General features: G+C 37.4%; 1 protein-coding gene across 1 annotated transcript in view; it reads right to left on the minus strand.

The window, feature by feature from the left end:
- Positions 1-24,322, minus strand: part of PPP2R5A (protein phosphatase 2 regulatory subunit B'alpha) — a 61,568-nt gene that overhangs the window by 27,736 nt on the left and 9,510 nt on the right. Inside the window, exon 2 of the mRNA XM_070396531.1 lies at positions 2,845-3,041. Coding sequence (XP_070252632.1) covers positions 2,845-3,041 — 197 coding nt within the window. The remainder of the gene's footprint in view (positions 1-2,844; positions 3,042-24,322) is intronic.

Consider the following 24,322-nt stretch of genomic DNA (forward strand, 5'->3'; position numbering starts at 1 on the left):
GCTTCAAAATATGAAGTCAGGTACTGTATTTGTTTTTCTCTTTTCACTATGCAAACTATTCTTCAGATGCCAAACTATGGAAGATTACAGATTACCTCTGGATTCCTCTTCCTTAAATTACAAATTGTTCTTTCCAAGTTTTGCTTTTAAAAAAGTTGGTCAGGAGAAGGAAGTTTGGGGGGAATGCATAGAGTTCTTAACTCTACCTATCCTTAACTTGATTCTCTTCACCTTTCCACAACTCCCCCCATATTCTAACCCAGCCATTTACTCATCCTGTAACCCAAAGAGTTTGGTAAAATATGTCCATTCATATACATATACCACACACACTAAAAAAGAGGAAGGAGGTGGTAGAATGTCTTCACTACTATTACAGACATAGTTTATAATACCTCATGATGATTTAATTTACTGTATTTCATCTACTCTGACCTTTTAAAAAATTAATCTCTGAAATCAGAATGTGATTTGAGAGTTTTCATTTCACATCAATGAAATACAGTATTTATAATTTCATCTTTCACATTGTCTCAGTACCAAGGTAAACTATATATCCTTTTTCTCTAGCAAAGGGTAGATTGTGGTTCCATCTCACAATTATTTAAAGAATGAACAAACTAACAGACCAAATGGTTAGTCAACATTTAAGACCATAGTATTGAGGGGTTGGTCATTTGAGATAAACTATTTGGGGAATAGAGGATGAAACAAGGAGTATTTGGTGGTACAAGCAAATTTCCAACCATCTTATTAAGTGGCATCTATGGTTAGCCAAAAATACTGCTAACAGTCAATTACTATAATCATAGACTTAGAAAAAGACATACACACACCCCCTCCACACACACTTTTTTACATGGGCAAAAAAAATTAAATCCCAAAATTTATTAGTTTATAGCAATTCCAGAATCATTTGACTCAAATATTTGAGTACTTTCAATAATATCTAAGTCAACAACCTCATATAGATAGATAAAGTATCTTTACCAGGACTTTCAAAATTCCTGAATACAAACCATTTGAAATCAGGGGAAATATTGGTGGGAATATTGCTTTTCTCCCTGAAAATGTTTTTAAGCAATAAACACAAAATAAAAAACAAAACAAAATAAGAGGCCTATCAATATTTACTATTTATATTCCCAAACTATCACCTTTTACTGTCTTTGGGAGTTTAGAAAGCCAACTTCATTTTAATTAATATTCTCTCCATAGTTAATCTTTATTTTTTTAGCTTTTTTTTAAAAAAAAACACCACAAAAACATTTTATTGATTTTTTCAGAGAGGAAGGGAGAGGGATAGAGAGTTAGAAACATCAATGAGAGAGAAACATCGATCAGCTGCCTTCTGCACACCTCCTCCTGGGGATGTGCCCACAACCAAGGTACATGCCCTTGACCTTTCAGTCCGCAGGCTGATGCTCTATCCACTAAGCCAAACCGGCCAAGGCTCTATAGCTAATCTTTAAAAAAAAAATGTAAGGGCCCTAACCAGTTTGGCTCAGTGGATAGAGTGTCGGCCTGTGGACTGGGGTCCCAGGTTCGATTCCGGTCAAGGGCATGTACCTTGGTTGTGGGCACATCCCCAGTAGAGGTTGTGCAGGAGGCAGCTCTCCTCGATGTTTCTCTCTCATCGATGTTTCTAACTCTCTATCCCTCTCCCTTCCTCTCTGTAAAAAAATCAACAAGATATATATTTTTAAAAAGAAATGTAAGGCTTTTATTCATTTAAAAAACACACACAAATCCACCAAAATGTCCTAAGTCCTTTTAACTGGTCTTAGTACAATGTGATAAAGAAAACGAATTAGTATATCAGGGTGAGATTTAACTTTCCTGCACATTTTGCTCTTGCCCCAGAACATATAGTAGGAAAGGGGAAGGAAATGAAGGCAACTATAAGTTATACTTGCTATATAAAAAATTCTATACTCTGGAGATATTTAAGCTTAAATTATGTACTCAGTGACTCTAATTATTTTAACTGATTTTTCTATATTTTGTTAGTATGCATACAAAAATCACAAATTCTAAACAAATGTCTATTGTCTGATGGAGAATAAGGTTGAATTATCAATAAATAGTATCCTAAGCAATCTTGCTTTAACAAAGTTGGCAGTATTTTTAACACCAGATATTTTAAACATTTATATTATTTAACTTCTTATCCTGAGTTTTGATTAAAATTCAAGTGTTATAGAAACTAAAAATATTGTATTAAAAAATGTCCTAAATAAGAATTTTTTTTTAGGCCTGACTCCTTTATCCACCACTGAAATGTGGAGAGCCCCTTAGTTTTCCACTGGGCTTCTCTTCTCCCTTCCAGTGGTTCTCAACCTTCCTAATGCTGCGACCCTTTAATACAGTTAGTTCTAATGTTGTGGTGACCCCCAACCATAAAATTATTTTCGTTGCTACTTCATAACTGTAATTTTGCTACTGTTATGAATCGTAATGTAAATATCTGATATGCTATATGTGTTTTCTGATGGTTGCGACCCACAGGTTGAGAACCGCTGCTTTAGACTTTCTCTCTCAGTGACTATAAGCCCCATAACATTAATTATCTAACTATCTGTATAATCTTGAGCCTATATCTTTCTCCTAACCTCTACATCTGCATTACCCAGTATGGTAGCCACCAGCCATTGTGGCTATTGAATTCCCCAACTATTATAAGCAATGTCAGCATTATTGGAATGAATGAATAATCTTTCAAATGGACTATCTATTGAGCAAAGCAATTATTGTACACTTAAATAAGACTTATTAATTCACATTTACACCTCAGATCTTACTTGAATTTATATAAATCTGAGGAACATAAGTCTAGAGGCTTACCATTTTTACTATATCAGAATACGCTGATTCAACAATTACACCACGATTAGTTGAAACATACTCAACCAGTTCATTCAGTGTTGCTCTCTTAATTTCTTTGCTCTTCAAGTCTGAAACAGAGTCCATGAAATCAAACAGTACACAACACTGTTGCAACTTCTGACAGAAGAGTTCTTGTTGTTCATTTGAAGTGGCATCTATAAACAAAAATAAAGAAAAACTTAGAAATAACCTACTCAGTTGATGAACAAGAATAGATCGATCTAAAGACAAATGGTAGGGGAGGGAGGGGGTTAGGGAGCAACCAAAGACTTGTATGCATGCATATTCACATAACCAATGGACACAGGGGGCTTGCCTGGGGTGGGAATGGCGGGGGGGGGGGGGGGGTGTCAATTGAGGAAAAAGGAGACATATGTAAAACTTTAGGCAAAAAAAGAAATAACCTACTCAGAAGTTACCTTTATATGCTTATTCATTTTGTAGAAACTATTCACATACATAAAACTTTTTCCAAAAATCTAGTGAGAAAATTTCCCATTTAATCCCAACATTCATTCCAAAAAATGGGATTTATACTGGACTCTTCCTTCATGCTCACTACCCACAATCAAGCATTAAATGCTATTGATTCCGTATCTATTATATATCTGGAATCTATCCTTTTCTTGTCATTTGCACTGCCATTTTAATGATTGTCATCATCTCTCATCTAGATTACAGGAATAATATCCTAACTGCTCCTCTTGCCTGGTGCCATAACCACTACAACTCCTGATTTATTCGCTCAACTACCTCAAAAGCTAAAAGCTTGCTAAAAAAAGAATCAATCTGATCATACTCAGTATTTTTCAAGTATCTTCCACAAATTACAGAATGAAGCTCAAACTTCTGAAGATCATATACAAAATGCAGCTGTCTACTGTCAAGTCATCTCTTGACACTTTCTAGCATGCAACTTCACTTTCGGTAAACCATACTCCTGGAAATTTCCTGACAATTTTACTTTTTCCTCTATCTTGAATGACCTTTTCCCACATTCCCACTATAGGAACTCTCTCCATTTATTAAGTTTCCTCATATGCATATTCCCCTCTCAAAAGCTTTCTCTATGGCACTAAAGCTAAATTGGTTGGTTACTCCACTTTTACCCAAATGTATCATAGGTGCATATCTCTATTTTAGTATTTACTAGAGGCCCAGTGCAAGAATTTGTGCATGGGTGGGGTCTGGCTGGCCCAGCCCCAATCGGCCGAGTGGGGCCTAGCCTGTCAGGAGGGGGAGACGGGAATGGCCGGCGGGCCCAAATCAGGGCCAGGTCGCCTGAGGGGAGGAGCCTCGGGCGAATGGCTGGCAGGCCCCGCCCCTGATTGGTTGGGGGGGGGGGCGATCGGAGGTGGAGCTGGCTGGTGGGAGGGGCTGCAGGAGGTTGGCTGGCTGGCCCTGCCTCCTATTGGGGGGGGGGGCAATCAGGGGCAGGGCCAGCGGGGGGGGGGGGGGGGGGAGGAGCGGTTGCAGGCCAATCAGGGTGGTGGGGGCCCATAGGAAGCAGGGCTGTTGGGGGGGAGAAGGGCCGCAGGGGGAGGCTGGCCACCCTGCCCTTGATCAGGGTGGGAGAGGCCAATCAGGGGCGCGGCCAGCTGGGGAGAGGGGCCACGGGAGGTTGGACGGCCAGGCCCACCCCCAATCGGCTGGTTCCCTGGCCACGGTAGGTGACATAGCAACCAGTCGTTCCAGCATTCTGGTCGCTGGCTTTTTATATATATACATAGTTTTTTGTGGCAATTATATTTTACATGTGTAACACTCCTAGAAAATATGAGGCCCTTAAAGACAGGAAACAAGTGTTATCTTTATCTCTCCCTCCCCAACCTCCCTCTATCTTGCATCTAGCACAGTTATCTGGCACAAAATAGGCATTCAATAAATGTTGATTGTTTTATCTTCAACTTATTACAAAAATATGGGCACATTATGTTGATTTGATTGTAACCTATTAAATCCTTTTGTTTCCAACATTCAAAAATAATAATAAAACTTTAATTCCAAACTTTCAAGTCTGTAAACAAGGACTTTAAATTAATTTAAATTTATTGAACTGATATTACATTTTTAAAAATCATATACTTCACTAATATTTAGCTCATGATATAAGAAACTATTCCTTCATTCAAGACCAGTACCTACTTTATATAAGATACTGGTAGGACTCATCATTAAAATGGTAATGTAACCAAGGGTGCCTATAATTTTTATGTTTCTATTGATTTTGGAGAAAAAGGAAGGGAGAGGGAGAAATATTGATTGGCTTCCTCCTGCGGATCAAGTCTGCAACCCAAGCATGTGTCCTGACCAGGAGTGGAACCGGGGACTTCTCAATGCAGGGGAGGACACCCAACCACCCAACCGAGACACACTGGCCAGGGCATATGACTATGCTTTTTAAATTCTTGGGGGATAGAAAGCTAGTGAAATTACTGTGCAACTATATTCAATTTGCTGTTCTTAAAAAGTTGACTTAAAACCCTGGCTGGTGTAGCTCAGTTGGTTGGAGTGCTGCCCTGTACACCGAAAGGTCAAGGGTTTGATTCCCAGTCAGGGCACACACCTGGGTTGTGGGTGTTTAAGGGAGGCAACTGATCAATGTTTATTTCTCATATCAATGTCTCTCTCTCTCTCCTCCTTCTTCTCCTCCCTCCTCCCCTCTCTCTCTTCTCCTCTCTCTAAAAATCAGTGTACCTGTCATCGGGTGAGAATTTTTTAAAAAGCTGATTTAGATAAGGTACTGCTAAAATGTAGCAGGTTAGATATCCTAAACCCATCTTGATTGGTCAATTTACTCAATAATAACTTAAAACAATTTTTACAATAAAAAAGATGTGAATATTATAAAGAATGACAAAATGCACATGACTTCTGAAGTAAAGACATAAAGATTCTTAAAATTTTTTAAATTTGCTGCAGTCCATTTGTGGCTATGCCAGAAATGTCCCTGTGGTAGTTCCACACTTACAAAGGACTTGTATAACACTCTCTGTTCCAAATTCAATAATGGCCCTTTGCTACATGAAGGTTGAGGTCTACAATCCTCAGACTGGCATCAGAATCCACATAATATTAACAGAGTACATTTCTTTTTTTTTTTTTTTTAATATATTTTATTGATTTTTTACAGAGAGGAAGGGAGAGAGATAGAGAGTTAGAAACATCGATGAGAGAGAAACATCGATCAGCTGCCTCCTGCACATCTCCTACTGGGGATGTGCCCGCAACCCAGGTACATGCCCGCAACCCAGGTACATGCCCTTGACCGGACTCGAACCTGGGACCTTTCAGTCCGCAAGCCGATGCTCTATCCACTGAGCCAAACCGGTTTCGGCAAGAGTACATTTCTTGATGATCATTTCAATAAAGTTTTTTATTTAGGATCACCTTAATGAGGTCACCTGACATAGCCAGTCCTATTCTCTTTCTTCCCCCTACCACCTCCTCAATGTAAAATCATTCCTCTTCCTGTTCTCCAAAGGCCAATACGCCTTTATTCAAACTCTTTTCTCTACCTGAAATAACTTACTAGATTTCCTCTGCTATGTTTCCAACTCCTACTCACCCTTTAATAATAAACTTAAATCTCATATTCTCCATAAAACTTCCCTTAGCTAGATAAGGGTACAGTGATCCCTCCTCTCTTCTCTGAACATCTATAGCACTCACATTCTCAATCATACAGTTGAGTACAGATTAGTATCTTTAGACTTGTATTTGACAAATACTTCTTTTTTTTTAAAATATATTTTATTGATTTTTTACAGAGAGGAAGGGAGAGGGATAGAGAGTTAGAAACATCACTGTGAGAGAAATACTGATTCAGCTGCCTCCTGCACACTCCCTACTGAGTATGTGCCCGCAACCAAGGTACATGCCTTTGACCGGAATCGAACCTGGGACTCTCGAGTCCGCAGGCCGACGCTCTATCCGCTGAGCCAAACCGGTTAGGGCAACAAATACTTCTTTTATCATCCCCCTCCCAAAAGATTGCAGGTTCCTCAAAGAGAAGGATCATTCACTAAGCAGGATTTCCTTTTCATTACAGGATATACTAGCTGTACAGGTTAATAATGCAGATTTTTTTTCAATAGATAGAGTTACACATATGTTGATATATATGCGATTTGATATGTATGCTATTTTGTTGTATTGACAGCAAGCTTCAAAACTTCATATGTCAAATTTGCTGAAGGTGTTAACATTATAGATATTTTTACGCTTAATAATGTTGAATTTCATGCCAAAAAAAAGAGCATTTGCAGGAAGTTTTAATTCATTACTTTATTTTGAAGAAAATGTTATCGTATACTTCAGGAAGCTTATGGTGAACATACTCTATCTCAAGATACTTGTGAACGCTGGCTTAAACGCTTTACAAGTGACGATTTCGATGTGAAAGACAAAGAACATCCAGGTCAACCGAAAAAGTTTGAAGACCAACAATTACAAGCATTGTTGGATGAAGATGTGTGTCAAACGCAAAACAACTTGCAGAAAGATTAAACGTTGCTCAGCAAACAATTTCCCGTTTACAAGCAATGGGAAAGATTTTAAAGGAAGGAAAATGGGTGCCACATCAACTGAATGAAAGACAAATAGAAAACCGAAAAGTCATCAGTAAAACGTTGCTTCAATGACACGAAAGTCTTTTTTGCATCGAATTGTGACTGGTAATGAAAAATGGATTTATTTTGAGAATCCCAAATGCACAAAATCATGGGTTGATCCAGGTACACCATCAACATTGACTGCAAGGCCAAATCTCTTTGGAAAGAAGACAATGCTCTGCGTTTGGTGGGATCAGGAAGGTGTGGTGTATTATGAGCTTCTAAAACCAGGTGAAACTGTTAATAAAACCAGGTGAAACTGTTAATACTGATTCACTATTGACAACAAATAATCAATTTGAACCACGCTTTGATCGTGAAACAACCAGAATGTGCCAGAAGACACAGCAAAGTAATTTTGCTTCATGATAATGCACCATCACACACTTCAAAACCAGTTAAAGACACGTTAAAAGATCTTGCCTGGGAAGTATTAATCCACCCGCTATATTCACCAGACCTAGCTCCTTCAGATTACCACTTGTTCTGATCGATGGCACATGCACTTTCTGAGCACTACTTCAAAACATACGAAGAAGTGGAAAATTGGGTCTCTGAATGGGTTGCCTCAAAACAAGAAAAGTTCTATTGGGATGGTATCCGCAAATTACCTGAAAGATGGGGGAAATGTGTAGCTAGTGATGGACATTACTTTGAATAAAGCACTTTTGATGTTTCTCTTGAAATTATCATGTTTTCTTTGATTACAAAATCTGCTATTATTAACTGGTACACCTAGTATAAGGAGTTGGAAAAAAACATATTTGATGCTTAAATTCTAGATATGAAGAAAAATTATGCACTGAAAAACAGTCCACAGAACAATGAAAAGTTCAAAATTGCTGCTAGATATCAAAATGGCATAAATAGTGGATCATGTTTATGCTTAAGAATTTATAATGCCCTGGCTGGTGAGGCTCAGTTGGTTGAGCATGTTCCATGCACTAAAAGGTTGCTAGTTTGATTTCTGGTCAGGGCACATGCCCAGATTGTGGGCTTGATCCCCAGTAGAGGGCATGCAGGAGGCAGCTGATCCATGTTTCTCTTTCACCCTTCCTCTCTAAAATATATGCGAACATTTTTTTTTTTAAATTTATAAAAATGACCATTTTTATCAACAACTTACCTTCATGGTAGTTTTAAATGGATTAAATAAGATAATGATCATAGCTGAAACCGGTTTGGCTCAGTGGATAGAGCGTCGGCCTTCGGACTGAGGGGTCCCGGGTTCGATTCCGGTCAAGGGCATGTACCTGGGTTGCGGGCACATCCCCAGTGGGAGATGTGCAGGAGGCAGCTGATCGATGTTTCTTTCTCACTCATCGATGTTTCTAACTCTCTATCTCTCCCCCTTCCTCTCTGTAAAAAATCAATAAAATATATTTAAAAAAAAAAAAAAGATAATGATCATAAAGGTGAGTGCATTCATATATTTCTAAGTATAATACAAATGAAAGAGCATTTTTCTTATACCACATGTTAGCTACATCACATACTAGATGACATATTAGGAGACACAAAATGATTTTCAGACAAGACTGACAAATAGTAGATTCAAGAACATGTTACATATAACCTGGCCAGCGTGGCTCAGTGGTTGAGCATCGACCTATCAATCAGGAGGTTATGATTCGATTCCCAGTCAGGGCACATGCCCAGGTTGCAGGCTTGACTCCCAGTGGGGGACAGGCAGGGGGAAGCTGATCAATAATTCTCTCTCATCATTGATGTTTTTCTCTTTCTCCCTCTCTCTTCCTCTCTAAAATCAATAAAAATACATTTTTAAAAAAGAACATGTTACATATAAAAATGTTGGTTTCTTTTTCTGGGCACCTAATTCTTGAATCTTTCTAGAATGAAATTAATGTGTTGCACAGCTTCTCTATTCAGTAATCTATTTCTTAGTCTAAAGATTTATTTGAATTTGTTTATTCTCTTCCAGAACTATATGCCAGCATTACCTAATGCTTGGGTGGGATAGGTCAGATCTGGATCTTCCCAAACATTAGAAATATTTAGAAAGCAGTTACCATTTCAACTCCTTTGGCACTGAGTTAAAATAGAAGTTTCCAATCCTCAATTAATTTTTAGATATTATAAAATAATCTTTTTACCTAACCTTTCCTATATGAATATTTTCTATTGAGTAGTCCACTGTGCTACATAGTAAGTTATAATACTACTGTTAACATTAGTGCTTCCTTCATGCCAAACATAGATGTTTCATATGTGTTCATTTATTTAACTTTCAAAACAATCTTTGAGATTGGTTCTAAAAGTGATGAATTCCCACCCTGAAGTGATTTAGAAGCAAGTTGGGAAAGAAATACAAAACATAAAATATCTAGAGGCCTGGTGCATGAAATTCATGCACGGGTGAGGTCCCTTTGGCTGCCAGCCAGGGCCTTCCTTCGTTCCACGCCACCCCTGGTGGTTAGCGCACGTCATAGCAAGCAATCGAACTCCCAGTTGGACTCCCGAGGGGACAATTTGCATATTAGGCTTTTATATATATAGATAATGCTAGCAGGCAATAAACAAGTGTAAAAGATATTGCCATTTACCAGATAGATAAAATCAATTCTCTACATAGTCTGGAATGAAAAAGAATTTCAGAGTGCTTACAAGATTAAATGTAAACAAATAAATTAACCAATCAACCATAATTAATTAAAAGTAGGACAATTATAGGTATTACAAGGTATTTCACTGTTATACTTTAGTACTTTGTGCTGAGTTTATTGGCAGCAAAGGTGAAACAGATGTGGAAGAGTAGACCCGATTGTAAAAGGTAAGTTAAATGAGAGAAGAGAGGAAGGTTACTGTTATCTACCAATGGATGGCTTACTTCAAGACATGAAATATTTTTATACAGGTCAAAAACATTTTTATGATGGTTATCCTAATAAGAAAACGTGGTGATGATGGTTTTCATCATTAAAAAAATTATGAAATATTTTGCAGTTGTAAATGTTTATTATGTCCCAACTCTTAGGCACCTTTCTGAAACAACAGTTATACTGAATTTTCTCATTAGACAAATCAACAAATGACAAGTGCTGGCGAAGATGTGGAGAAAAAGGAACCCTTGTGCACTGCTGGTGGGAATGCAGACTGGTGCAGCCACTGTGGAGAGCAGTATGGAGTTTCCTCAAAAAACTAAAAATGGAACTCCCATTTGACCCAGTGATCCCACTTCTAGGAATATATACCAAGAAACTAGAAACACCTATCAGAAAGGATATATGCACCCCTATATTCATAGCAGCACAATTTACCATAGCTAAGATTGGGAAACAGCCTAAGTGCCCATCAGCAGTTGAGTGGATTAAAAAACTGTGGTACATATACACAATGGAATACTACACTGCTATAAAAAGAAGGAATTCTTACCATTTGCAACAGCATGGATAGAACTGGAGAGCATTATGCTAAGCAAAATAAGCCAGTCAGAGAAAGATAAATATCACATGATCTCACTCATTTGTGGAATATAATGAACAACATAAACTGATGAACAAAAACAGATCCAGAGACAGAGAACCATCAACCAGACTGTCAAACCTCAGAGGGACGGTAGGGAAGGGTGAAGGTAAGGGGGAGAGATCAACCAAAGGACTTGTATGCATGCATATAAGCCTAACCAATGGACACAGACACCGGGGGGGAGGGGTTGGGGAGTAATGGGGGGATAAGGACACATATGTAATACCTTAATCAATAAAGAAAAAAAATTCTAATGTCAATAGAGAACTCTGTAACTAGCCAATAACTATCAGTAAAGCACTAAGTGTTCAATAAGGGCATTTTCAGACCTGCAAAAACAGTACTTGGAAAATTTAGCAACCTCACAACCTTGCTTAGGAATTTATCTGAGGATATGATGCAGCAATAAGGGGAAAAGAGAAAGGAATAAGGCAGCGGTTCTCAACCTGTGGGTCGCGACCCCTTTGGCGGTCGAACGACCCTTTCACAGGGGTAGCCTAAGACCATCCTGCATATCAGATATTTACATTACATAACAGTAGCAACATTATAGTTATGAAGTAGGAACGAAAGTAATTTTATGGTTGGGTCACAACATGAGGAACCATATTTAAAGGGACAGAAGGTTGAGAACCACTGGAATAAGGGAAGCCACCCAGGAAAGCAATGAAGACCTAGAGAGCACCTGGGCCATTTAGAGCAGGAGGAAAAAGACCACATTAGAGTGGTTTCTACACGAAGATGAACAGCATATCTCATATATGGAGATCTGGAGGGGAAAAAATTGAGAGTATGTTAAAGGTACAATAAAAGAAAAAGACCCAATCAGAAACTCTAGGAAATCTTTAAAAATCTATGTAAGGAGATGTAACAATACATGGCTCTGAAGTCTATACAGTCACACAACATAAATCTTGTTAACTGACTTTCAACTTTTAGAATTAATTTGTAACTTACAGAAAACTTAATTATAGCTATAGAAAATGTTACAAAACTTAAAAATGTAACATAAACATGACTAAAGTTCAGGGTGAAAGGAGAGGAGGTGAAATTGAGTGGCACTTTCCAATTCACTTCTAATTAATCCCCCTTTTCATATACTATAACAGCTGATACTTAAAAGTCCCCTGAATGGTCTGTTCGCACATGCACTGGTTGGAATGTACTCTCCCATCATTATTCTTCATTCTCTTCAGAAGTAAATAAATGCTACGCCCATCAAACACTAACCAGTAAGAAAAACTTAACGGAACTGAAGTCTATCAGAACCTATAACACAACTATATGCCTTATTATAAGACAGAGAATCAGGCAGGATATTTTAGCCTAATACTATTAAATATTCATAAGACTTCCCTTGTTCTCAATCCATGCTTAAGTGTCCACAAATTATCTGACACCCCTCTCTTCAAAAGGTGAAGTTTATTTCTATTTATGTGCATGTGAGCTGGACATAGTGACTTGCTTCTAGAGAAAAGTCAGTATTTCAAAAGTGATGCTACATGACTTTCAGGTCTTGGTCATAAAAGTGAGGCTACATGACTTACAAGGCTGATTCCTCCTGAAAAGATCCAGAGTCACAAAAGTTCTCCAGGTACACAGAATAAACTATTTGAGGAAAATAATACCTATGTAGTTGAGTGTACAGCCTGGATGACTACATTGATTCATTTGATATTAGCAAACTTTGTAAGAAATTTCTGAAGTAAATTAAAATCTTTAGGAAAACATTGTAAGGATGTTTAACATTGTGCTCTTTGGTGTTAGTTTATGAAACCTATTAAGGAAGACTGTACCATTAAATCAAGAAATCTTTAAGTTTGCCAAAAAGCATGACGTTCATGATAAATTTCCAAAGTCTGAATCTATTCTTCTGACTTATACACTCAGACACAAGGTTTCTTTTTATCATACACAATACAAATACAAATTAGCCAAGCTCATAACAGTTATAAATGCCAATTTATTAATTTAGGATGAGAAATTATTTCCATGTATATTAGAATATTCTAATTATGTGTTCTGAAAGCAGGCCTACAGGAAAAGCCAAATCATAATCACAATATTTGATATATTAATTTTCTGTTGCTTAGTAACAAATTATCCCAAATTTAGTGGCTTAAAACAATAATAATTATTACCCCATCAATCCTTTGGTCAGCGATTCAGATAGGACACAGCAGGGACAACCTATCTCTGCTCCATAATGTCTAAGACCTCAGCTAGAAAACTAGAATGCTAGGGGCTGGAATCCTGTGAAGGCTAAGTCACTCATGTCTGCCAGTTGACTCTGGCTTCTGGGAGTACCAGAACAGCTACAAATAATCTCCCCAGGCCTGAGCTTCCTTATGATATGGATATTTGGGTTCTAGTAACAGGTAGTTTAAGAGGTCTAACAAAAGATAAGCATGACTTTTATGAGGTATATGGAAGATATAAATAACAGATATACCATATTTATGGATGAGAATACTCAATATCTTCCCCAATTAATCTATATAGTGAATGCAACTTGTATTGCAACATGGTGTTGCAATCAATCAACAAGATGTTTTATTAGAAACTAAAGAGTTGCTCTTAAAATTTATTTGGAAAAATAAAGAGTCAAGAATAGTCAAGATGATTTTTAAGAAGATAAAGAAGGGAAGAGTCACCTTATCACAGAGTAATTAAAACTACGTGACACTGCGCAGGCACAGACAAAAAGACCACTGGAAGAAATAATAAGGCCCATGAAACATGCCAGTGTACATATATAGAAGATTAATATATAATAGAGTTTGTGTATTGTTGTTTTTAATGTCAGTAGGGAATTTTTAAAATTCGATAAGTGATGTTAGGACCACTAGCTAGTCATATAAAAATATTAGATCCCTCCACACTATTTACAAAAGCTAATTACTAAAAAAGTAAATGTGAATAGGAAAACTGTAAGACATTTAGAGTTTTATAACCAATTCTGAATTGTTAGCTAGAACATCTACACAAAAGAACATTACAAATCAATAAAAAGGTAAAAAAAATCTATAGAAAAAAAGAGTATATAAAACATAAATGACCGATAAGCATATGAAAAAGAAAGGCAGAAAATCTAAGTATCTACAACTATATATATGAACTTACATATGAAATGCCATACATCATTTCATACCAACTGGGTAAGGATGACAAAACGTGTGGATAAGACCTCTGTTTCTAGCAAACTAGCCCTCCCAATGTAAACTACTAAAAAACGAGATCAGGACTACTGAGGTGGCTGAAATTTGCATGGAAAAGTAGTAGAAAGAAGGGAACTGCATACAGAAGAAATTTTCTATTTTCCTATTCATAATAAAGTGATGATTTGACTTTTTTATTTTATTTATGTGGCAAATCATTTAACGTAAAACCAGCCGAGATTCCTGGCGTAAATCCCACATGATCAGGACGTATAATCTTATTTATAAGTTTCTAAATTCAATTTAATATTTTGTAAAAGAATTTTTGCATCTATGTTCATAAGGAATACTGGTATCCAATTTTCCTGTAATGTCCTTGCCAGGGTTTTAATTAGGACTCAATTATATAGATGTAAGATTTACTCAGATTTTTGTTTCTTCTTGTATCAATTTCAGAAGCTGTTTATTTCAAGGATTTTCTCAATTCCTATAAGTTTTCAAATTTATTGGCATGATTTTATGCCTAAAAGTTATGAATTCCTAGATAACATTACAGTACTAATTATTACTACAAAACAAGCTAAAATTTTAATCCATGGGGAGATTGGCTTCTAGCAAGACAAGGTAAGGAGCCCTGCAGACCTGCTCTTCCAACAAAACTAATGAATACAATTTTATTTTTGAAACAACCTTTTAAAAGCCTTTGGACATGGTTCTAAGGCAAACAACAAATGAGGAAAACATCTATCTAAGAATATCTATGAAAATTTGGTAAGAAAAGCAAGAGTCTATGGATTTAAAATAGATAGCTACCTCCCTTCCTCCTTCCAGCTCAGTTAGGCAGAACCTCCACTCAGGAGAGGTGCATCTAGGAACACAGGACCCCTCTACCTCCAGCTCCCAGTCAGATAGATTTCTTCAGGTGAGGAGGAAGATGCTGTCATTTCTTATTCTGCCACAGCTACCTGTTGCTAAGGCTAAGTTCCAGGCAAGTTCAGTCAAGAAGAGGGGTCCCTTCTTCTTTCTGCCTATACTCTACTGGTGGGACAGAGGCTCTACCTTTGGTGCAGCACCAATGAGAATAGTGAGGCATGATTACCTTAGTCTTGGCCTGTAAGGAGTAGAATTCCACGCTGCAAAAGGCAAGCCAAAAAGATCTCAGGTTACTGCCAAGGCCAGGTAACTTGGTTGGAGCTTATCCCATACACCAAGCATGTCAAACTCGTGGCCCACAACGAATATTTTTGCGGCCCAGCCAATAGAATGGTATATAAGAAACGTTTTAATAAAAATTTTGTAACTTTAATTTTTACAATATCCTGTTATACATAATCCTATATAATAAAAGTGTAATATGCAAATCGACCTAATGGTGGAATAACCAGTAGGCGGCGGGCGGGGCTGGCAAGCAGGCGGTGCCAGGCCAGCCAAGGTGTGTGCTAGCGGGCAGAGGGAGAGGATGGAGATTGGGGGTCGGGGGGGCGGGCAGCAACCAGCAGCAGCAGAGGGGCAATGGGGGGGGGGGGCGGGCAGCCGGGGCCATCCCCTGATTGGCCCGCCTATTCACCTCCCGTAGAGGGAGGCCAGACTGAAGCTTAGCCCCGATCCCCGCGGGTCTCAGCCATCAGTTGGATATCCCCTGAGGGCTCCCGGACTGCAAGAAGGCGCAGGCCGGGCTGAGGGACCCCGAGTACACGAATTTTTGTGCAACGAGCCTCTAGTTATTAATAACGAACTACGACGTTAGCTAATGACTGATTACTATAATCATTTTGCATTCATTTCCCTTACACTCCTTAGGCGCAGGCGCACCATTTCTCTCCACTAATACTAGCAACGACTGTTTTAGCAGCCAATTGACATGTCATTAATCTTGGACTGACTTGTTTGGTGTGCGCAACAGAAAATATTTCACTTTCGGAGAACAAGAAAAATAGGTTTATTTGTGGTACGCTTATTAATTTGTATAGTTATTCAGTGTCTGGTAAGTTAATGTTCAAGAAAAAATATTAATTTTTCTTCAAATGTTCTATTATTTTATGTTAACAATTACTCATTTATTTCAGCCCTTTGTATTCAGCATGTCTCTATTGAAATAAACCTATGTTTCTATGAAAATTGAAGTTTTTGGGGTTTTCTTGCGGCCCACATAAACTTGAACTTTGTTTATTTGGCCCATGTTAGTCTTTGAGTTTGACATGCTTGCTATAGACCAAATAGTTACAGGTTCAGTTCCTGGTCAGGTTTCATATGAGAGGCAATTGATAAATGTTTCTCTCTCATATGTATGTTTCTCTCTGAAGATCCATTTCTCAATGAAGATATATCAAATGGCCAATAAGCACATTAAAAGATGCTTGATATCACTATTAGAAAAATGCAAATCATAACCACAGAAAGATACCATTCATATCCATTACTATGGCTATAATAAAGTTGGAATAACAAGTATTGGTGAGCATATGAAGAGTTCAATACCCTCATAAACTGGTGGTGGGACAGTAAAATGATGTGGCCACAGTGGAAAAGTATGGCAGTTCCTCAAGCGATTAAACTGAATTATCATATGACCTAGTAATTCCACTCTTAGGTATATACTCAAGACAAATGAAAACATATAGCACACAAAAACTTGTACACAAATGTTTATAGCAACAGTATTTATAATAATCAAAAAGTAGAAACCAAAATGTCTATCACAACTGATAAATGGACAAATGAAATATGGTGCTAAAGCCATACAATGGAATATTATGCAGCCATAAAAGGAAAGAAGTTACTGACACATACTACAACAACATGGATGGACCTTGAAAACATTATGCTAAATAAAAAGAAGCCAGTTACAAAGACCATATAAAATGTCCAGAACAGGGTAATTTTTGGAGACAAAAAGTATATTAGTGGTTGCTTATGGCAGTCAATGGCTAGGATGAGAGCATAGGGGGTTAACAGTTAACGGGTATGGGGTTTCTTTTTAAGATGATGAAATGCTCTAAAACTGACTACAGTGAGCTTAGGCCAGGTGACTCGGTTGGTTGAAGCATCCTCCCAAACACCAAAAATAGTTGTAGGTTTTGGTCAGGGCGCCTGTGAAAACCAACCAATCGATGTTACACACTCTCTCTCAAAATCAATAAAAACATCCTCAGTTGAGAAGTTTTTAAAAAATGGATGTAGTGATGGCTTCACATTACCTGTGAATATATTAAAAGTCACTGAATTGTATACTTTAAATGGGTGAATTGTATGTCTATCTCAATAAAGCTGTTAAAAAAAACTTCTGTCCTGGTCTCTAAAATAATTTCCTATCAAATACCCAAGACATGACTGAAAGACAGTAAACATTTAAAGAGCAATTGAGGTTTAAAGATAAAATGCCACTAACCAGTCCTATCTAATAATAGACAAACATGGTAATTGACTGTACCTTCACTACACCTCCCAATGGCTAATCAGCACAATATGCAAATAACCGCCAACAAAGATGGCGGCTAATTTGCATACTGCAGGCAGGGCGGGACAGTGTGATCCGCCTGCCCCACCGCCAGCAGCCGCCCGCCAGTCGGTGGGGCCTGCAGTCGTGTGCGTGGCCCGGCGGCCTGCGGGGCCTGGTGGATCGCGATCTGCCCGCCCCACGCCTCGCCCCCCCTGCCGGGCCTGCCATGTGCGGTGGGCAGTGGGGCAGGGCGGCGCAGCAGAGGGCCTGCCATCTGCGACCCAGCTTGGGATCCAGTCCTGCCATCTGCCACCCGGGGAGTTGGCCTAAGCCAGCAGGTGGTTATCTCCCAAGGGGTCCCAGACTGTGAGAGGGCATAGGTCAGGCTGAGGGACACCCCCCACTCCCCCACCATCGCCCCCCCCCCCCCCCCCCGCCAGTGGACCAATTTTTGTGCACCGGGCCTCTAGTAATAATATAAACTTCATTCCACCAAAAATGTGTACACAACACATGCCTAGAACACCCTCATTTGGTCTTTATGCTACCTATACTAATTTTTTTTAAATGTTTTAATTTATTTCAGAGAGAGGGAGAGCAAAGCATCAATGATGAGAGAAGAATCATTGATTGGCTGCCTCCTGTAACCCCCCTACTGGGGATCAAGCCCACAACCCAGGCATGTGCCCTGACTGGGAATCGAACTATGACCTCCTGGTTCATAGGTAGACGCTCAACCTCTGAGCCACATGGGCTAGGCAATATACTAATTTATAATACTAAATTTGATAGAAATTTTCAGAAAACATATAAATGAAAACCCCAAAACCACCACATAAAATGAGAAAGAGGTAATAATATTCTATTAATACTGCTATGTAGGATTAGTTTTAAGAGGTCACTGGTTTTAAAAAATTCAGTAAAGATAATTTGGAATTTTAACCTTGTAATGTAGTTTTGCTGGTACTGTCTCAATTGCATCTTACCAGAATATCTAGTCTATATTCATTTATCTCAAGACTTCAAATACCAAACAGAAAGAACACTGAAATTTTAATATAGTCATTATCATAAAGCCTTTCTCTTCGTGCCCATTTTCATAAAACTCAATGTAATAAACTAAACTTAGGAATAACCAAATTATTTCAATTTGTCCATTGTTAATATCCTTTTTTACATCTAATAAAAAATAGTTTGAAGTACCAGATGGATATTAAAACTTAATCAGAGATAAGTTTTATAGGTATAACTTTGCTTAAAGGAAAAAGATACAATATTCCCAACTACTGCTGCTCACATATTTGAAATCTGAAGTAAGATCTCATATAGGATTCATGCTACAAATTACAGAAGAACCGTATCATAGCAACCCAGCAATACCACTACAGTGACACGCTGAGGATGCAATCCAAGATTCTAATTTAAGAAACTGGCACAGAATATAGGACATGTAGCTTTTTCTGGCAATATCCCTAGAACATTAATAACTAAGTCTAAAATCAGTTTTTATTTGAAACTTTAAAGGATCAAGCTATTATAAAGTAACAATGGAAACATTTATTAACAAATGATTCACAGCATTGTAACTAAATATGACTTAGTTAAGGATCTATGATTTCATTACAATTGAAAATTTTAGGAAATTCAAATACATACACCCTACATGTCTAATATATGAATGTATATTGCTTTAAGAAAACTCCCAGAATACTATCTAAAACTCAGAAGAGCATAAATACTGCCACACTTTACTATTCACACGTAAATATATCCACAACTATTGCATCATAGCATTAAAACATATGGTTCAAGTTTTATTTCAAAAGAATTAAGTGTGGTATCTTTTGTATATAAAAACCACTTCTGATAAGAGAAAAAAGTATAACAAAAAATGAAGATTAGCTAAATGGGACATGTTATATTAGAAAGCACAATACTGAAAAACAAAGTCTCCTGGTAAAATAAATGGAACATTTGTGTCATCTGCTTAATTCAATTTGAATAAAAAACCTGCTATTCATCAAATAAAACAGTTTTTTAGAACCATCTTTGTTTCGAATTTGGGACTTCTGTGAACAAGAAGTATTAGAGAGGTCTTTATAGACAGAATGAAGGGCTAGAGCTGTTTTCAGTTTTGATGGCTGTGGTAAGGTTCCATCTTACAGCTACTTCCACCTGTAGCACCTAAGAAACACCTGCTACCAAGTTAAGGGAAAAGAGTACATGCTTTAACAAGGTTTTTCCAAGTCTCTAAAGCAGGGCCAAAGGTCTATAAACACCCCATTTCCCTCCAGCAATAGACCATAGATAGGATTCAAGGTGGTGGTGGTGGTAGTGGTGGGGAATCCAAGAACCCTGAAATTATATACAAAATAATGTACATAATATTTTCTGAGATGATGCATTCCTTTAAATGGCTTTTTAAAGAGACCATGTGTAACCTCCCCAAAATAAAATACCAGTACTCCTAGAAATTGTTTCCTTTCCTTTTAATATAAGGAATATTTATAATCAAGGTTTAAAATTTTTGATTCATTTCCAGAAATAAAAAATTTTAATCAGAAGTAATTTTAAACTGATTTTAATTTTTTCTTTCAGAATTTTGCTATTTATAATATTCTATTAAAGTAAAAATAATAAGTTTACAAAACAGCATATATATGATTCCACTGATGGAAAAATACAGGAAGATGATCAAAATTTAAGAGAAATTTCCTCTGACTGGGGATTTTTATTTTCTATCTTTGTAAGATTCTTTTTTGACTTGTTTTTAACAGTGAATCTTTACACTTTTACAAGAATAATAAAGTCATTATAAAGGAAGTAAGATAGTTAAGAATATGACATTTCTCATTGCATAGTCTTTAAATGAGTTTATTTTAGAAAACCATGAAAACTGAGACTCACTCATGACTCAGAGCAAGTATTGTATCCTAAAATAGTAATTCCTATTCCACAGAAGTTACTTTACTAGATCTTAAAAAAAAAAAGTTCACAAAATATGTTTGTGTAACCCAGGTGTCCCAAATTAAAAACAGAATATTAAAATATATGAAATATCAAAACCAGTGCCTACTTAGTAGCTAGGTAAAAGTTGAGTGTGTTTTTTATTTTTATTGATTTTAGAGAGGAAAGGAAAGGAAAAGACAGAAATATCAATGATGTGAATCACTGATTGGCTGCCTCCTGCACGTCCCCCACTCGCGATCAAGCCTGCAACCCAGGAATGTACCCGACTGGAATCGAACCTAGGACCCCTCAGTCTGCAAGCTGACGCTCTATCCACTGAGCCAAACCAGCTAGGGCAAGTTGAGTTATTTTTATCTTTCCTACATGAATGACTGAACTTTCCTATGAATATAATGACTGAAAATACAATGCACCTTAGCTTAAAAGCACTTCATTGTTACATTTGCTACTTTATTTCCACTTTGTATTCAAAGTTAAGCTGGTTCATTCACTGGAAACACAAATGTATATAGAAAACTAAAAATAACTTAAGAAGATAACATGTTGTCTAATTTCAGTTTTTCTAGAAGTTTTAGCAGGAGACTACAATTAAGCCATAGATAAATTAGCCCAATTGACTTTTATAGCCAAGTCTCAGGCATCTTGCCCCTATTTATTTTCCTCCCTCAAATTGGGAAATAATGATCAGAAAGACATTGCTATGTTAACATGCCCACAGTTAAAAAACAAAAACAAAAAAACAAAGTTTCAAAAACTTGTATACAAAACTTGTGAAAATGGGATTAAAATATACCTATCATTTCCAACAGAGAAGCAAAAATAAGTAGTCTAATCAATTCTTCATATTTCGTAATTCCTCAAAACCACTAACTACAGATTATAATTCAGACTGAGTAGCATCTCCAAATCACAAATCTACCTCTGACAAAAATGTTCTGAGTGATTAAAAGTTCACTTCTTGTTTCTTAGTACTCATTCATAAAACAAATGTTCTCCAATAAAATTTTTACTTTACTTAAAAAGAGAGGAACAGTGCTAAAAGAGAGACCCCAAAGAAGATCAATAAAACATTTTTATATCAAAAGAATTTAAAAAATAAAGATCCCATGCTTTAAAGCAGGGGTGGGGAACATCCAGCACTCAGGCCATATAAGGCCCACAAAATCATTTGGTCTGGCCCTACCAAGGCATTAGGGTGAATTAATTAAATGTTTGACCAAATATAGCAGGCTACTTTTTAAGTTGGTAATTTTGTATAGCCCTCAAATGATGTTATAAATATCCAAATGGTTGTTGGAAGAAAAAAGGTGCTCAACTCCTGATTTAAAGATTCTTAAAATACCTACGTTCAATACTGGCCTACTTGCCCAGGACCTAAAAGAAATCAAAATGTTGGTAAGGTATTCAATTACAAATATTTATCCTTTGTGTTGTTAGAAGACAGGTGCTAATTTTGCTTTAGTGCAGGAAATACACATCTGCAATTTAATATTATAGTTAAGAATCAATAACCCGTTGAGAAGATATTGAGCTATAAATGACTTGCACAAAAATATAACCTGTTTTAGTTTCTTCATCAACAAAATTTGAAGTTTGGGTCTTTATGTAAACTTACTTAGTTATAAATCATTATAAAATTGTGATTTATTGCATGACACAAAATGGTGTTTTTCTTTAAACTGGTGGTAGACCTAAAGGGTGTCCCAAAATTCACGCAAGTAATTTTGACAGAAAACACAGGTTTATAATTAAAAATTGTAAATTTTTATTGATTCATAAAGTATACAGTATAGGGTTATGTATGGCATAGCAAACTGGATTATCATGTCGTGATAGCAAGCACCATTAACTGTTATTGCCTGAGCAGCCGCATTTTCGAAGAAGAATGGTCCGATGATGTCTCCAGCCCAAATCCGCACCAAACAGTGACACGTTGTGGATGCATTTGTTTCTCAACAATCACTCGTGGATTTTTCTGAACCCCAAATGCGACAATTTTGTCGATTAACCAAGGCATCAAGATGAAAATGAGCCTTATCGCTGAAGATGATTTTGTTTGAAAAATCAGAATCCACTTGTTCCATAATCCATTCAACGAACTCTATTCGCTGTGCGTGATCAGTAGGCTTCAGTTCTTGAGTCAATTGAACTTTGTAAGCACGAAGATGCAAATCTTTCGTGAGAATACGCTGTAGAGAGCTTCTCAAAATGTCCAATTCTTGACCACGGTGCCGAATTGATGTCCCTGGACTCTCAGCAACACTCTCACGAACTGCTTCGATGTGGCTGCTCAGGCAATAACAGTTAATGGTGCTTGCTATCACGACATGATAATCCAGTTTGCTATTCCATACATAACCCTATACTGTATACTTTATGAATCAATAAAAAATTTACAATTTTAATTATAAACCTGTGTTTTCTATCAAAATTACTTCTTGCGTGAATTTTGGGACACCCTTTATCTACCTAGTGATCTAAACTAAAACACCTGGGAATCATCCTTGATTCATACCTTTCCTTCTCTGTCTCCCCATCTCTACTGCTACTACCTACCTAGCCCAAGCCTATTGTGTCTCATCTAGCCTATTATAATAACCTACTAACGGATCCTCTTCCTAAAAATCTTGTTACAATCCATTCTCCATACGGCAGCTAGAGTGATATATGTGTTTTTAACTGTCAAGTTTCCTGAAAAAGATGTCCAAACTTACTGACTTGGCTTTCACAATTTTCATTCACTCCTTACCTTATGGGAATTTCAAGTCTATCAATTCTCTAAAATGCCTCTCAAGTCACCAATGTTGCCTAAAGATTACCAAACCCATGGCAACTTTTCAGTTATTTGACTTGTCAACAGCTTTTTTTCACTGTTACTAACCCGGGCCCCCATTTTTTATTTTATTTTATTGTTTAATATATTTTATTGATTCTTTACAGAGAGGAAGGGAGAGGGATAGTTAGAAACATCGATGAGAGAGAAACATCGATCAGCTGCCTCCTGCACACTCCCTACTGGGGATGTGCCTGCAACCATGGTACATGCCCTTGACCGGAATCGAACCTGGGACCCTTGAGTCCGCAGGCTGACGCTCTATCCACTGAGCCAAACCGGTTAGGGCTGGGCCCCCATTTTTTAAAAGATTCTCTTTCCTGGACTGCTTTGTCTCTACTCTCTCCTGTCCTCCTTTGCCTCCACCTCAAGCTGTCTCTGTTGCCTTTTTCTTTGATTGTCCACCTAAATGACGGTATTCCTTGGCTTCTTCTCATCCTATACATTTTCAGTGGGCAGTTGCTTCTACTTACATTGCTTCAAATGCCGTCTTTAATCTAAAGCAGTGGTTCTCAACCTTCCTAATGCCTCGACCCTTTAATACAGTTCATGTTGTGGTGACCCCCAACCATAAAATTATTTTTGTTGCTACTTCATAACTGTAATTTTGCTACTGTTATGAATTGTAATATAAATATCTGATATGCAGGATGTATTTTCATTGTTCGCGACCCACAGGTTGAGAACCACTGACTAAAGACTCTCAAATTATCTCTAGCACAGGTCTTTCCACTCAAGCTCCAGACCCAAATATCTAACTTCCTATTAGACAGCTTCACTTCAGTTTCCCACAAGCATTTGGATCTTTCCAACAGGAACCATTCTTTCCTCCAAAAAAAACCTGCTATCATTATCTCTAGCTGTCCAAGCTGGAAATGTATCATCATTGATTCTTCCCTCTCACCAAGGCCTGTCTGTAATACCACTCCATCTCCAT

This window comes from Myotis yumanensis, unplaced genomic scaffold (assembly GCF_028538775.1).
Source record: "Myotis yumanensis isolate MYYU_CA2020_CCGP unplaced genomic scaffold, mMyoYum1.0.hap1 SCAF_17, whole genome shotgun sequence".
In the NCBI taxonomy this organism is placed as follows: domain Eukaryota; kingdom Metazoa; phylum Chordata; class Mammalia; order Chiroptera; family Vespertilionidae; genus Myotis; species Myotis yumanensis.